Source organism: Drosophila takahashii, chromosome 3L (assembly GCF_030179915.1).
Source record: "Drosophila takahashii strain IR98-3 E-12201 chromosome 3L, DtakHiC1v2, whole genome shotgun sequence".
Taxonomy (NCBI): domain Eukaryota; kingdom Metazoa; phylum Arthropoda; class Insecta; order Diptera; family Drosophilidae; genus Drosophila; species Drosophila takahashii.
In genome coordinates this window covers 18,183,339-18,195,898 of record NC_091680.1, presented here as the reverse complement: position 1 = coordinate 18,195,898, position 12,560 = coordinate 18,183,339, and the positions used below count along the sequence as shown (strand labels likewise).

General features: G+C 39.4%; 1 protein-coding gene across 1 annotated transcript; it reads right to left on the bottom strand.

The window, feature by feature from the left end:
* Positions 1-6,437: 6,437 nt before the first annotated feature.
* Positions 6,438-7,083, bottom strand: LOC138913021 (uncharacterized). The gene is made up of 2 exons (XM_070215183.1): positions 6,927-7,083; positions 6,438-6,875 (listed from the first exon to the last, which is right to left on the bottom strand). Exons 1-2 carry the CDS (start codon positions 6,948-6,950, stop codon positions 6,645-6,647), a joined length of 255 nt encoding a protein of 84 aa, XP_070071284.1. The 5' UTR covers positions 6,951-7,083; the 3' UTR covers positions 6,438-6,644.
* Between the last annotated feature and the right edge of the window lie 5,477 nt (positions 7,084-12,560).

Genomic DNA, 12,560 nt, shown 5'->3' with positions numbered 1-12,560 from the left:
ATAAATATAAATTTAATGGTCTATATATCTTACGTTCTGAAATTAATGGCTAGTTTGGAGGCGATGTTGATCAGTGGTTAATGAAGTAGGGAAGTAGTTAAACCACAAAGCTTAAATAAGTAAAAATAGGAGAATTTTTATTTAAACTTAGTTCTCTTTTAAAAATCTGAAAATAAATTCAATGCATTTACATCCATTTCTCAATTGAATTTTGACAACATTTTGTCTCTTCACTGCTTCACGAAAATTCGACACATCTTTAGACTCTCATTCACACGTTTCGGCCAACTTATTTAACAACTCAGGGCGAACGAGTGCAGAAACAGAAACAGAAGCAAACGGACCAGGATCTTTGCACATTACTTTGCCGAACAAGCTTGAATGCAATTTAAGTACATTCTTCAAGAGCAAATGTTTTATAGAGCACCGACACACATTTACACAATTCCCCTTCCTTAGATCTCAAGAGCACTTTCAGCATTTCCACCCAAAGAGGAAAAAAAGACGCTTTACTTTTTGGAAGCTGCAAAGGCGGAAACATCCTCTCTCTTTCTCGTCCTGCCAGAACACTCAGCCTCAGTTTTAGACTTTCCCCCTTCTGGTACTGTATTTTATTATTTAAAAGCCTAAAATCTATAAAGTGCGGTGCAAATATTTGAAAATGTCGAGGCAACATTTCTACTTCTTCTTCTCCACTGCCTGACTCGCTGACTGCAGTTGACAAGAATATTTAATTTAACTGATACGCCGGCGCCAGGGGAAACACAAGACCATTTTCAACCCAGGCACACATGTCGAGCATTTGCATTTGATTTCAGTTGGAGTGTACAAATACTAAACTCAAATGGATTGGCTGGGTTGTGTGAAACAGTCTCGAAAGATGTTACTCTAAAGGAAAAACACATTTTATATGGTAAATTTGTGTTTTGTTAATTGGATAATTACATTTTGGGAATTTAAATAATAATTTTAATTAAAAATCAATTTTATTAACTTTTTAATTAGATCAAGAAGTAACAAAAAATGCATGAGATTAAAGACATTTTATTTAGTAAATACCTAAGAACAGTTTTATAAACATTTAATTTACGGAATTTAAATAATATTTTTCATTTAATTGGTAAGATCTTAAATTTGTAAATATTTGTAAGAAATATCAATAAATGCGTATGATTTCTTACTGATTTGAGAATCCCCTTGATCATATAGAGTATCAACCTCGTGCCTTTTATTTATTTCTTAAACTTTTTTAAATGTTCTCTCGTCAATGGCATTTTGGGCTTCACTTGTTTGCTCAGCTTCCGGTTCCTGTATTTCTTTATTCCTCGCTTTGGTTCCCCATGCCAGCCGTTTACATTCCGTGTTAGATGCAAAAGTTCTGGCCCGGCAAGTTTCTTTTGGGAACTAGCTACGTGCACAGCTGGTGGTAACCGAGGAAATTTCCACACACTGACTTTCCCTGACGGGGAGGGGGAGGAAAGGGGGCGAAAAGCCTGCGTCTGCCCATTTAAATTATAAAAATTTCAAACGCTCTATTTACCGTAAATATTTTCATAGTAATTTACGCAAATTTACATAAATAAGCAGGCGTGTAGGCAGTCGAGTCGAGTGGTCGAGCTAACCTCATTTGAAAAATGTCAAACACAGAAGGACTAGGAGTTTTCCACCCACCCCTCCTCCTCCACTGCGCCATTTAATGGGTCGCCTATTTTTCCACACTCAACAAAGGAGCCTATAGTCCTGCGCCCTGGTCGTGTCGTTTGTTGTCCTAATAGCTTTTCTATAATTTATCATGCAATATTTATGGCACGCGCTTTTCCATCTAGGAATTATGCATTTATTATTCAGAAGCGGTGGCCGCGGGGCAGGGAACTCCGCTCTAAACGTTGTCAGCATTTAGGGGCCCTTTTTTCCCAACTCAGGGCCGGGACCCAGTCCAAGTTAATTGGTAAATTTAAATTGAATAAATATTCCATGATAGTGCAATGGACTCGGCCACAACTTTTTAGATGCCAAACGATTCTAGTGGTTGTCATTTGGATGGGTCGTATGTGTATATGTCGGGATGTTTGGTTGTTTGTGCCCTGGCCATTATTGTTGGTTTATGGCTGTGTCGGAATTAAGCCGTTAAATGTAATGACTGCGATTTATACGGTTCGACCAGAGTAATTGGCAACTAAAATGCTTTGAAAACCGAAAACGAAAATGATCAAAAACGGTTTTGTTCTTGACTGATTGATCGGGATTGCTGTAATTTTAAAATAATTGAATTACCTACTCAGCCAACTCAGAGTAAATTTCAGAGCAAGGTAAATTTTTTACAAGGCCTAACAAAAGCGTTTTTTTTTTCTTTAACTTAAGAAAAAATGTTTTTTAGTTTGAAGTAAATATTTTACTATACACATTTATTTTAAGGATTTGGGAGACTTATTTGAATGAGAACAAACTGTTCTTTTATATATAAATGAAACAAATTATATAATTGCACGTGTAAAAATTTGTTAAATATGCCATGCATATTTAAGTTACGCTTTAATAACATTAGACTATAGTGGGGTAGTGTAATATCAAAGGTTGTTACCGCTTTACTTGTTAAAAACAAAGAAAAATGTCTTCTACTTTTAGTAAAATTTTATTTTTAGCAAAATCTTAGCCAAATACACCATTATTTATTTATTGTTTAGTGGTATGCCGTCACAGGGCCCTTGTTGCGGACACGCGATAATTGAGAGAACCATTATTACCAAGGAAGTGAAGTTGGATAGCAGCAATGACAACGACTTCATTATCGTTTTAATACGATATATGTTTCTGTATAGAGAACGAACTATCTCTTATATATAAATGTGATTTAGTATACAATTAAATGTGGAAAAATGATTTAGATATGCTACTTATATTTAATTTACGCTTTAATAACGTTGGGGCTTAGAAATATCAAAGGTTGGTAAAAAATATAACAAACCTCTATAAAATTATTCGTCCAACTATAAAGATTTCTTATCTGGATTTTTTAGGCTTATTAAGTCATTATGCCCCTTATCACCTTAACTTACAGGTCGAATCCCTCTTAAAGACCTCGATCTGCTGGCAACACTTTATCTGCCAACTTGGCTGCCCCATCTCTGCTCGAGGCAGCTGGGTGGGTCTCGTTTCTCTGTTTGTTTTACAATTTGCACCTTCAAGGACTTTTAGCAGGACGTCAGCACGACGTTGGACACAAGGACGCAGTGGCGGTAAAGCAAACGCAAGTCGCATTCAATTTAGCAACAAAACCAAACTTTTTTCCACGCCGGACAATAAGCGAAAGCAAAAACTTGCCACATGGAGAGAAAGGAGGACCCGGACCCACGAAAGTAGGCAACAAAAGTTGCCGCAACGACTTGAGATAGTTGCCAGGATCCCCGCGAGAGGGCGGCAGTTGGTGGAGCGGGGTGGGTAACTTGCCACTGCAACGCGCTAACATAAAAAGCAAAACTTTTAACTGATGCCACAAGTAAAAGGTGCTACTTGTCGGGGACAGGCAACTCGTCCCATTGTTTTGTAATGGAGAAATATTGTTTAGCATGCGAACAGAAGTCGAGGAACAGGAACAGACAATGCTGACATCGGACAAAGGCCAAGGGGGGATGGGGTTGGGGCTGGGAATTCGGGGAGGGGACTCCCTTGGCTTTTGAGCAGCTGCAGCGCTCCGCCGACTGCGAGTGGGGGTATTATTATGCATAATGGTTTCTGGTCTATTGACATTTATGGCACTTGGACTGCAGAGATGGCAAATATTATGGTACTTAAGTTTTACCTCACTTAGGTACAATAAATTCTTCATTTAAGATTATTGCTTGTGTGGCTATTATTATTGTCTGTACCCTTTAAAATATACTTAATATTCATCTCCTATTTTACCCATATACTAAGTCATTTATTCCGTTGTACAATCGTACCATATCATCACTTTTATACTTAATAACCCAGTGCTTGCTTGGGTGTCGCTAAAGTTTCTTGAATAAAAGTAAACTTAAGTTGGAATTGGATAGTTAGAAGTCAGGCAATGGAAATGGGATACAGATACTTAAAACAAAGGTGTGGGGTTTGTCTGGGTTTGCTTACTAATAAAATATAGCACAGATAACATTGGACATTTATCGTTTAAAGGCTTGAAACAATTCAGATGCTCATTTTCATGAACCGTAAGTTACTCAAACTTTTATTTTCCTTAGGTGCTAAGTTTCGAGCAGCCTCAAAATATTTATTTTCGTATGCATGACTATCAAAACAAACTAAACTATTTCAATCAAAGCCCACTCTGGACCATTCAACAAAAAACTTGATTTGAAAGCAAAATCAATAGAGGGGAAAAAGTGCTAGGAACTTGAAAAAGTTCACTGTTTGATTGGACTCGAGAAAGAGGTTGGTCAGGAGTGGAAATCTCCCGGTTTCAGAGTTCTCCATTCGCATATTCAAAGTTGGCATAGTTTACGCAACTGTTTGCAATTTTTTCTATATGTATAGCAGAATATTGTCTTTTTTAAAAAAGGACACGGATCATAGAGTTGTTTTCAAAGCATAGCTCTTCTCTAATTGCCTTCGCTATTTTTCGTATTTTCGCAAACTAATTTTAACAAAATATTTAGACAGTTTCAGCCTGCAAAGGAATACTATTTCCATTCGTTCATATACATTTCCCATTATTCTATTTATTTTCATATGCTGATGGCCACCCATTTCCATGTCGTCCTGCTCCATTATCATGTGCGTGAACATTTATCCATTAATTTGCGCAAATAAAGTTGCCGCAACATACGCGCACTCACGTAACCGCAATTGAACTGGGGAAAAATAATAAAAAAAACACAAACATACTCGCTCGTCGGGCTAACGGAGAAACAACAAATAAACACCGAAAGAGATAGCTGCGTATCGCTGTCTCCCTTCAGCGCACTGAGGCCTGGCGCCGCTGAAAGGTAAACAATTTTAATTTATTTACCCAATAATAAACCCATCAAATGGGCGCCCATTCCCATCCGCCTCCGAAAAAAGGGGCGTAGGGGAGAAGGCTTCTTTGGGGCCTAAATGAGCGTTGATTTTTGTGTATTTGTTATTACATGTCTGCGGTCCTTACACAATAGCTCGTAATTTGAACTTCAGACGAGATTGCATCGTTTTTCGAAATTTAATCTTGGCATTTATTAGTCACGAAAAATATTGCTCAAATAATTGTTGATTAAATGAATTTTGGTATTTGAAAAATTAAATATTCTGATATGATAGGTTGTATGTAATATTAAATTTTGAAATATAAATTCATTTATTCATTTATTTTCATGTATAAAATATTTTAAGGTACCTTTTATGTAGTTGTTTGTACAAAATATACTTCATTCCCAAACATTGTACAATCACAATTATTCGCTTTAATCAACTACCCTGAATGGACTCATCCCATAACCGGAATCCCGGCGATTAATCAGCTTATGGCTTAAAAAGCTTCATCAGCGAACACGGCGCTCGCTGCTTTTGAGCTTTGCAACGCCTTTTAATTCAATTAAGCCCGGCTTTTGTGCTCTGCCCTTCCAAAACGGAGGTTGGCAATAGGCAATTACGAGTAATCGAATTTGGGGCGCAGCGAAATCCGTTTGAAACAATAAATGTTTCACTTGTTTGCGAGGGTTGCAAATGCGTAAAATACCGAGGGTGGGGAAAACCGCCCGAAAGTATTTCGACCGGAGGGAAATGCAAAATGCAAATTGAGCGTTTCGCGTCGGGACATTAAACTTAGTCGCGGCTTAGACGGCTTAAGCCAAAAGCTCAACTTTCACTTAACCGCAGAGTGCCGGAATTGCCGAAACTCACCCCCCATCAAAACCCGCCGCCCACATTAATTCCTAATTAAATGCAAGTCTCTCTCTCGGCGAGGGTGGAAATTGCCGGGAATTCATTTGCATTTTACAGCAGATCTGGACACTCGGTCATCCTGACAACGACAAGCGGATGTATTTCATCTCAGGAGCGCAGGACACGGCTTCTTTCGGCTGCTCCTTCGTCCTTTATCCCGTGTAAATATTTCATGGCTCCCGGAAAACAATTCGTGCCCGTCGCTCAGCTGTTGCACTTGCTGAATAAATTATCAGCTGTCATTAAGGCTTCTCCGGTGCAACTCCTTCACTCCTTCATTTGTCACCCGACTGCGTTTGACAATTAAAAATTGTCCAACTCGTCGCGAATTGTCGGGAAAATGCAGAGCAACTCTGGAGTGCTGAATGCAAAGATTTCGAAATGGATGGGGAAAAACAAAGACGTGGCAAACGAAACCCACTCAGAAAATACTTTGAAAATCAGAATACAATTTAATATTAACAGTATAAATAAATGAAATAAATTAAAAAAGGGTAGCTCAGGATATGCTTTTAAATACTTATGTTTTCTCTAAGGTAAATGTAGATAAAAAGTAAATATCAATTACTATTGAATTTAAATAGATTCTTCTTTTCGTATTAAGATTAAGATTAAGATTAACATCTATACATCTATTGAAATAAATAAAATAAACCCGATCAAATGCCTTTTATGAGTTTACTCATTTCTGTCGACATATCTAAAGGCATTTAACACAAATCCTATACAACATTATAAACCATTTAACACTTTTAGAGGTGTCGGGCCACAGGCTGGTTCTCCTTATCCTCCCAGTCGAAAGGCGGTGGCTCCACCTCTGCCACAGGATTCTGGGGCATCGGGGCTGGCATTATCTGATCGTTTTGGTATCGATCTCCGTGCAAAATGCGGACATACTTGAGGGCATAGCGCAACTCTGACATGGGAAGCGCGTGCTCGCGGATGAAGAACATGGCCTCGTCAGTCTCCTCCTCTGTGTAGACCTAAAAACCATAATTAAAACGATTACTCGAAAAATATACCACGAACCTTACCTCTTCTTGTTCCTCTGAAGTCATCTAGACTATAAATTATTTTATTGGAATTTTTCTCTAATATTCCTAATGGGTGCTTTCTGTGTCGGCTTTTTTGGGATCCGAGAACAGTGTTCACTGTGAGAATGTTTTGTTGGCCTACTAAGCGCCACTAAGCGCTCCTATAACGAAAAAAGCATAAAATGCACAAAAATGATTTCTGCATTGCCAACGCACACACAGCATGTGGTCGAAACTGACCCATCAACACTTTGGCATGGCCTTTAATTTGGTCAGAGAGCAGGACCAGTTGCCCCGGCCAGGAATAGGAGCAGCACCAGGAACAGGACCAGGCCAAGCCAGGATATGACCCAACCCGACCCAACCGAACCGGACCGAAGTGAACCAACCGCATTTTGCATTTGCAGTTTACTCGGTTAACCGCTTTTATAGCGGATTTAACACATTTCAGCCGGAGCTGGGCGACAAACTGAACTGTGGAACGAAATTAAATGTTTTTCATAAATGATGAACGTTTGAGTAAAAAATTTCTGTTTTATACATATAAAAGGTTTGGGAATTTAGAATGTATAGCTAAATTTTAATTAAACATGCGGACTTTAATCAATGAATTTATTTTTGATTTTTCAATATTATTTGAAAATAAAATGTGTTGATTTCATATACTTATTATTTCAACAATAATATTTATAATTTGTTATAAATATTTTTTACACAATAAATAATTGTTTTGTAAACGGTCTTAAAAAAACACTTGGATGGAGCTATCCAATATATTCTTAAATTTTTATTCATAGCCAGTGGCTTACCAATTTTTTTTTTGTATACATTTGTAAAACCACCTTTCCTTTGACTTCTAATTATGATTAATCTTAAAAATGATATACTACAATATTTAAGGTATTTTTAGGATATTTTTCTCCACTGATTCCACTGTAGTTAGTTTGGGTGGCTGGGGCAAAAGTGAAAACTAGTCTAGCTGCCCGAAACATGCCAAAATGTTTGAATCGAACAATCAACGCACAGTGAAGGATTCAGTGGGGGCTTGTGGAGATGAAACGCTGGTGGATCGAGGACGAGAATGGGCATAGCTCATATGGTGTGGCTGCATGCATTTGCCATTTCCTCAGCAATACGACTACCCCACCCCCCGCCCCCCTAACAGAGTGCCACGCCCACTCATATGTCAATGGGGCGTGCATTTCATTCAAAGTTCTTTTTTTGTGTTGTTTTTATGCCTCACAAAACCCGGCTCGACTGACGTTGTGCGAATGTTTGACCCCTGGGGTTCAACTTTGCGGAAGGTGGGAAGATGGGCATGTGGGCGTTGGTTGGTTTTGGGTTTTGGGTTGAATTCTAGCCAACATTCCTTTGTTATGGCTAGCAGGCCAATGAGCTCGGGGGCCTGACCATTATAATTTCAAGTGCAAACTTTGACACTTGAATTGTTGGTCCACAATGGGTTAAATGGCGTCAAAAGCGAGAATCCCCGAATTAAAGGTTTCGTTTCGATCGAGCTTTAAGGAACGGGATTTTTTCTGGAGGAGACCCCTCACAAACCCTCGGCACGAGTCAAAGAGATAAAATGTAGCGCTTGATAGAAAAAACAAGCAAACAAAGATAAGAAAATGGGTTCGGCGAGCACTGGCAAATAGAATTGCACGAGGACACAACAGAGCACAAAAGGCAAACAAAATTATGTTTAAGGTTATATGCTATGCATAAGTAAGTGAGGCAGACGAACTGGAGCGGGTCAGGCGAGCGGAAGCGGAAACGGAAGCTCAAGTAGCAAAAAGAAAGTGTCTAACTGGCTGGGCATGTGTGTTGGTATTAGTATTAGTGGGTGCCCCTGCCTCCTCCCCCTACCCCACAGGCACATCCGACAATTGGCAAAACAAAACACTCGCTCACACACAGCCAGAAAGAAAGCGCAACCGCAGGCGACTTCCCAGCCAGGACGAGGACGTCCTGCCTTTGTCCTCACACAGCGAAAAAAATCTGGAACTTTAACATTAAGAGATTTATGGAACCTCTCAAAATTATCTAATTACAGTGGAATTTTGTAGAGACTTTTAAAAATGTACATTTAATACACTTTAGTTCGAATTTCCACATTCGAAAGATAAAAATCAAACAACTGTCAAAAAAAAACCAAGAAATTTGTTTAAGAACTACCGATTTTTTAAGTAGTTTTTAAAACTGTCGAAATAAAATAGTCTGAATAATTTATATTTATTTTTATAGCTATTAAAGACAAAGTGTATATTTTAACATTAATTGTATTTGTGTAGCCAATAAATTTAAGTTTTTTCCTTGTGTATTTCGGCTTGCACACGCGCCGAGCGAGATAAAACATTTGTATGCTCTGATAAGAACGCATCCACTTACTTTTTGGTCGCACATGACCTGAATTTTCTCTCTACGGGCAAACAGGAATCAGACGAAGAACAGACAAAAACTTGAACTTGCACACGGACCAAAAGGCAAATGAAGAAATTTAAATTTGATACCAGCCAGGGCAATCAGACGATGTGAATGATGCCCACTTTGCATACCCTGTTAGTGAATCGTATGGGGTATTATGGACTATGCAGTCAAAATATATAAAATATGTTGAACAATACAAGTTTAAAAAGTATTTCAATAATTTATATTTATTTTCATTGTTTTTCCTTATTAAAAACATTAATAAAGAAATACAATACCCAATATCTAATGATTTCGCTTTGTTATTTTTGTTTCATCCTATTTTAGAGGTGATTTAAGCAGTTGATCTTCGAATACCACCCACATATTGGCTGACTTTTCCAAGCGGCACCACAGAGCAGGCAGCCTCCACCTACAATTCCCTCAACCACCCACCATCTGTGTGGTGGTAGTAGCATTCCTTTTTGTTCCCCTTTTTTTTCTAAAGTTCCAGTTCAGTTACACGAAATTTTGAACGGAAATAGGAAAATGAAAGATTCGTATCTGGGCAAAGTTGGAACGAGATTGATGTGTGCACGGGTATACGACCCACAAAAAAGAGAGCAGAAGTATCCAAACGCCCGCAGCACTCGAATGTGGTTCGGTCGCTTTCCTTTTGGCCCGGTTTGTCTCCGCCCGTTTGAGTGCGCTCCTCTTATACGAAAATAGGATTTGCTTGCAAATTTTCGGAACCCCCTGCAGATGGTGGGGTAAATTGGGTGACAAAGGGGTGGTAGGGAGCGGAGAACGGGGTGGTTGAGCAGGCCTTGGGCTCGTTTTGTTTGTTTGACACTTGCGTGGTTAGTGATTGTCCATATTATGTGACAGACGACTCAGAAAAAAAGGATAGACAGTGGAAGATTGCGGATGGGGTGGCTCAATTTCTAAATGCACCCAGCTGAGTTGGCACTTTTTATTGGCCATCTTGGAGCTGTCATAAATGACATGTTTAATGCACAAAGTTATCTCAAGAGTGAAATCTTCAGAAATTTAACTTGATTCAAAAATCAATTTAATTTGCAACATTTAAAATAAAAGTAAAAATGTTAAATTAAATCCCAGAAAATATACTGAAAATCAAAGTCGCAACAGTGGGATATTCAGAAACACCGATACATCTTTCGACATGCCGACAAACTCACAGTGATTATTATCATACATCAAAGTCACAAGTGCCTCCCAATTAATCATCCATCAAAGCCATAAATTGGCAATTTACAAGCTCAAAACCATGCACACTTTAAGCCGCTTAAGTTCCCGTTTTCTCAACTTGCCCCGAGAATCATCGATGGTAATTAGCCCTGTCAACACTCCTTGGAACGGCAGGGAATTATTCAAAGCGAGCTGGGAAAGTGTCAGCTGGTCGAAGTGAAATTAATATTTCAGGTCGTGCCAAATAATAAGCCAGGAGCCACAAGCCAGAAGACTCGGCAGGAGGTCACAGCAAAGCCGGAGTATCGTTTAACACTTCATTAAAAGCCATTCCGACAACTTGTAGACAATTAAAGACAAGTTGAGGGCCGTGGAGTGGGCGGCACTTAACACATTTCCAATGTTCATTGACCGGCAAATGAAATAAAAATTGCAAACATCTTCAACTCCGGCAGCGAATGCTTCATTTAACAGCGACAAAAACAACAATCGCAGAGAGCTATTTGCAGGGGGCAGGAGATTGCCAAAGGACCCTCCACACCGAGGCAATAGACAAAGTTCCCAGGCCACAAATTACACTTTGGTTTGGCAGCACAAAATGGCGTAAAAATTGCAGCTGTTTCTGCCACTCGAATGCGAGCAAAATTATTGAATGTCCTTGCCTCCTGTCTTCTGAATGGGTCATTCCGAGTATCATATTCGAGGATTGCTTAAAATATATTAAATAAGTATATTTTGTAGAAAATGGGAAATATTTTTAAGCACTTATCTTTCAAAAGAGAAATAACATCTTAATTTCTAAAGGATAGGGAGTTTTTCTTTGGAGAAACCACAAATGGGAACCTCTTTCGATTCCAGACTTCTTTGAGCAACCTTTCTGGCCATGGCTCTCCGTCTGTGTGTTGTGTGTATTTTTTATGATGCTTGAAAATAAATAAACACTCAATACCAATGCCAAAGAGCAGACAGAGCCAACTTTCAGTGGCAGATAGCAGAGACTCCGTGGCAGAGGCGCTGGGAAAGGCAGACTGGCAGCATCGCGCACATTCAATAAATCTTCAGCTGTGAATAGTCACTTGAGACGGAACGGCAGGAGGAGGTGGAGGATACTCCAGGATACTGGGACTCGAACGGCTTTCCCTTTCGGTTTCAGCTGCTCCTGGCTGGCCCCGTAATGGCCGCAGTCATGAGCTGTTGGATAATAATAATGATGATGCTCTCGTCCCGGCGCAAAACGTGGTGTGTGAAAAAGCGCAGCTTGCACGTATGAACGACGGACTTAAGGCCTCTAATAGCCTCATATTTTGCACTCCAATTCATAACTCACTGGGCGCAGGAAGCGGAAGTCGACGCGAGATCAAGAGCAAGGCCAAGAGCGCTGAAACAAAGAACAAAATAGGAAATACTAAGCCCAGCAGATTTGCCGAATATCTTACATCTTTGATATATGATATAATTCATCGGGTATTTACTTTATACAATTTCATTTACACTTAAATAAAAATTGAAGGGTAAGTTAGTAACATTTTCAAGAATAAACTGGCATAAATATTTTTAAATATTTTCATAGACTTCTAGCCCAACCATAAACGCCTCAAAGTAGGCAACATGCCATGCTGAGCACAACAAAATGGATGCGGATGCAAGGAAAACGTAAATCAAACGGGGAAAAAGGCAATCGCAACTCCCGACCCCGAGCAAACATTCAATCTATAATGGCATTTACACGACTAGGAACAGGATATGTAATATCCTTTTGGGGGTTTTGGCCAGAACTGCTCCTCTCGTTTAGTAGGCAGGTCCTTCGCAAGCCGACTAAAGGCTGACTGGGATGCAACTTACTTTCAAATAAATATGGCGCAGCCCCTTGCAACCCCGTCGCCATAAATCTCAACAATTTCCGCTGTCTGTGAGAGTAGAGAGTAGAGGGTCCGCCAGTCCCACGGTCCCAACCATCTATGGATTTGCTATTGAAATTTATGCGCATGGGAGTGTCTGGCCAAGTGGATCCTAACT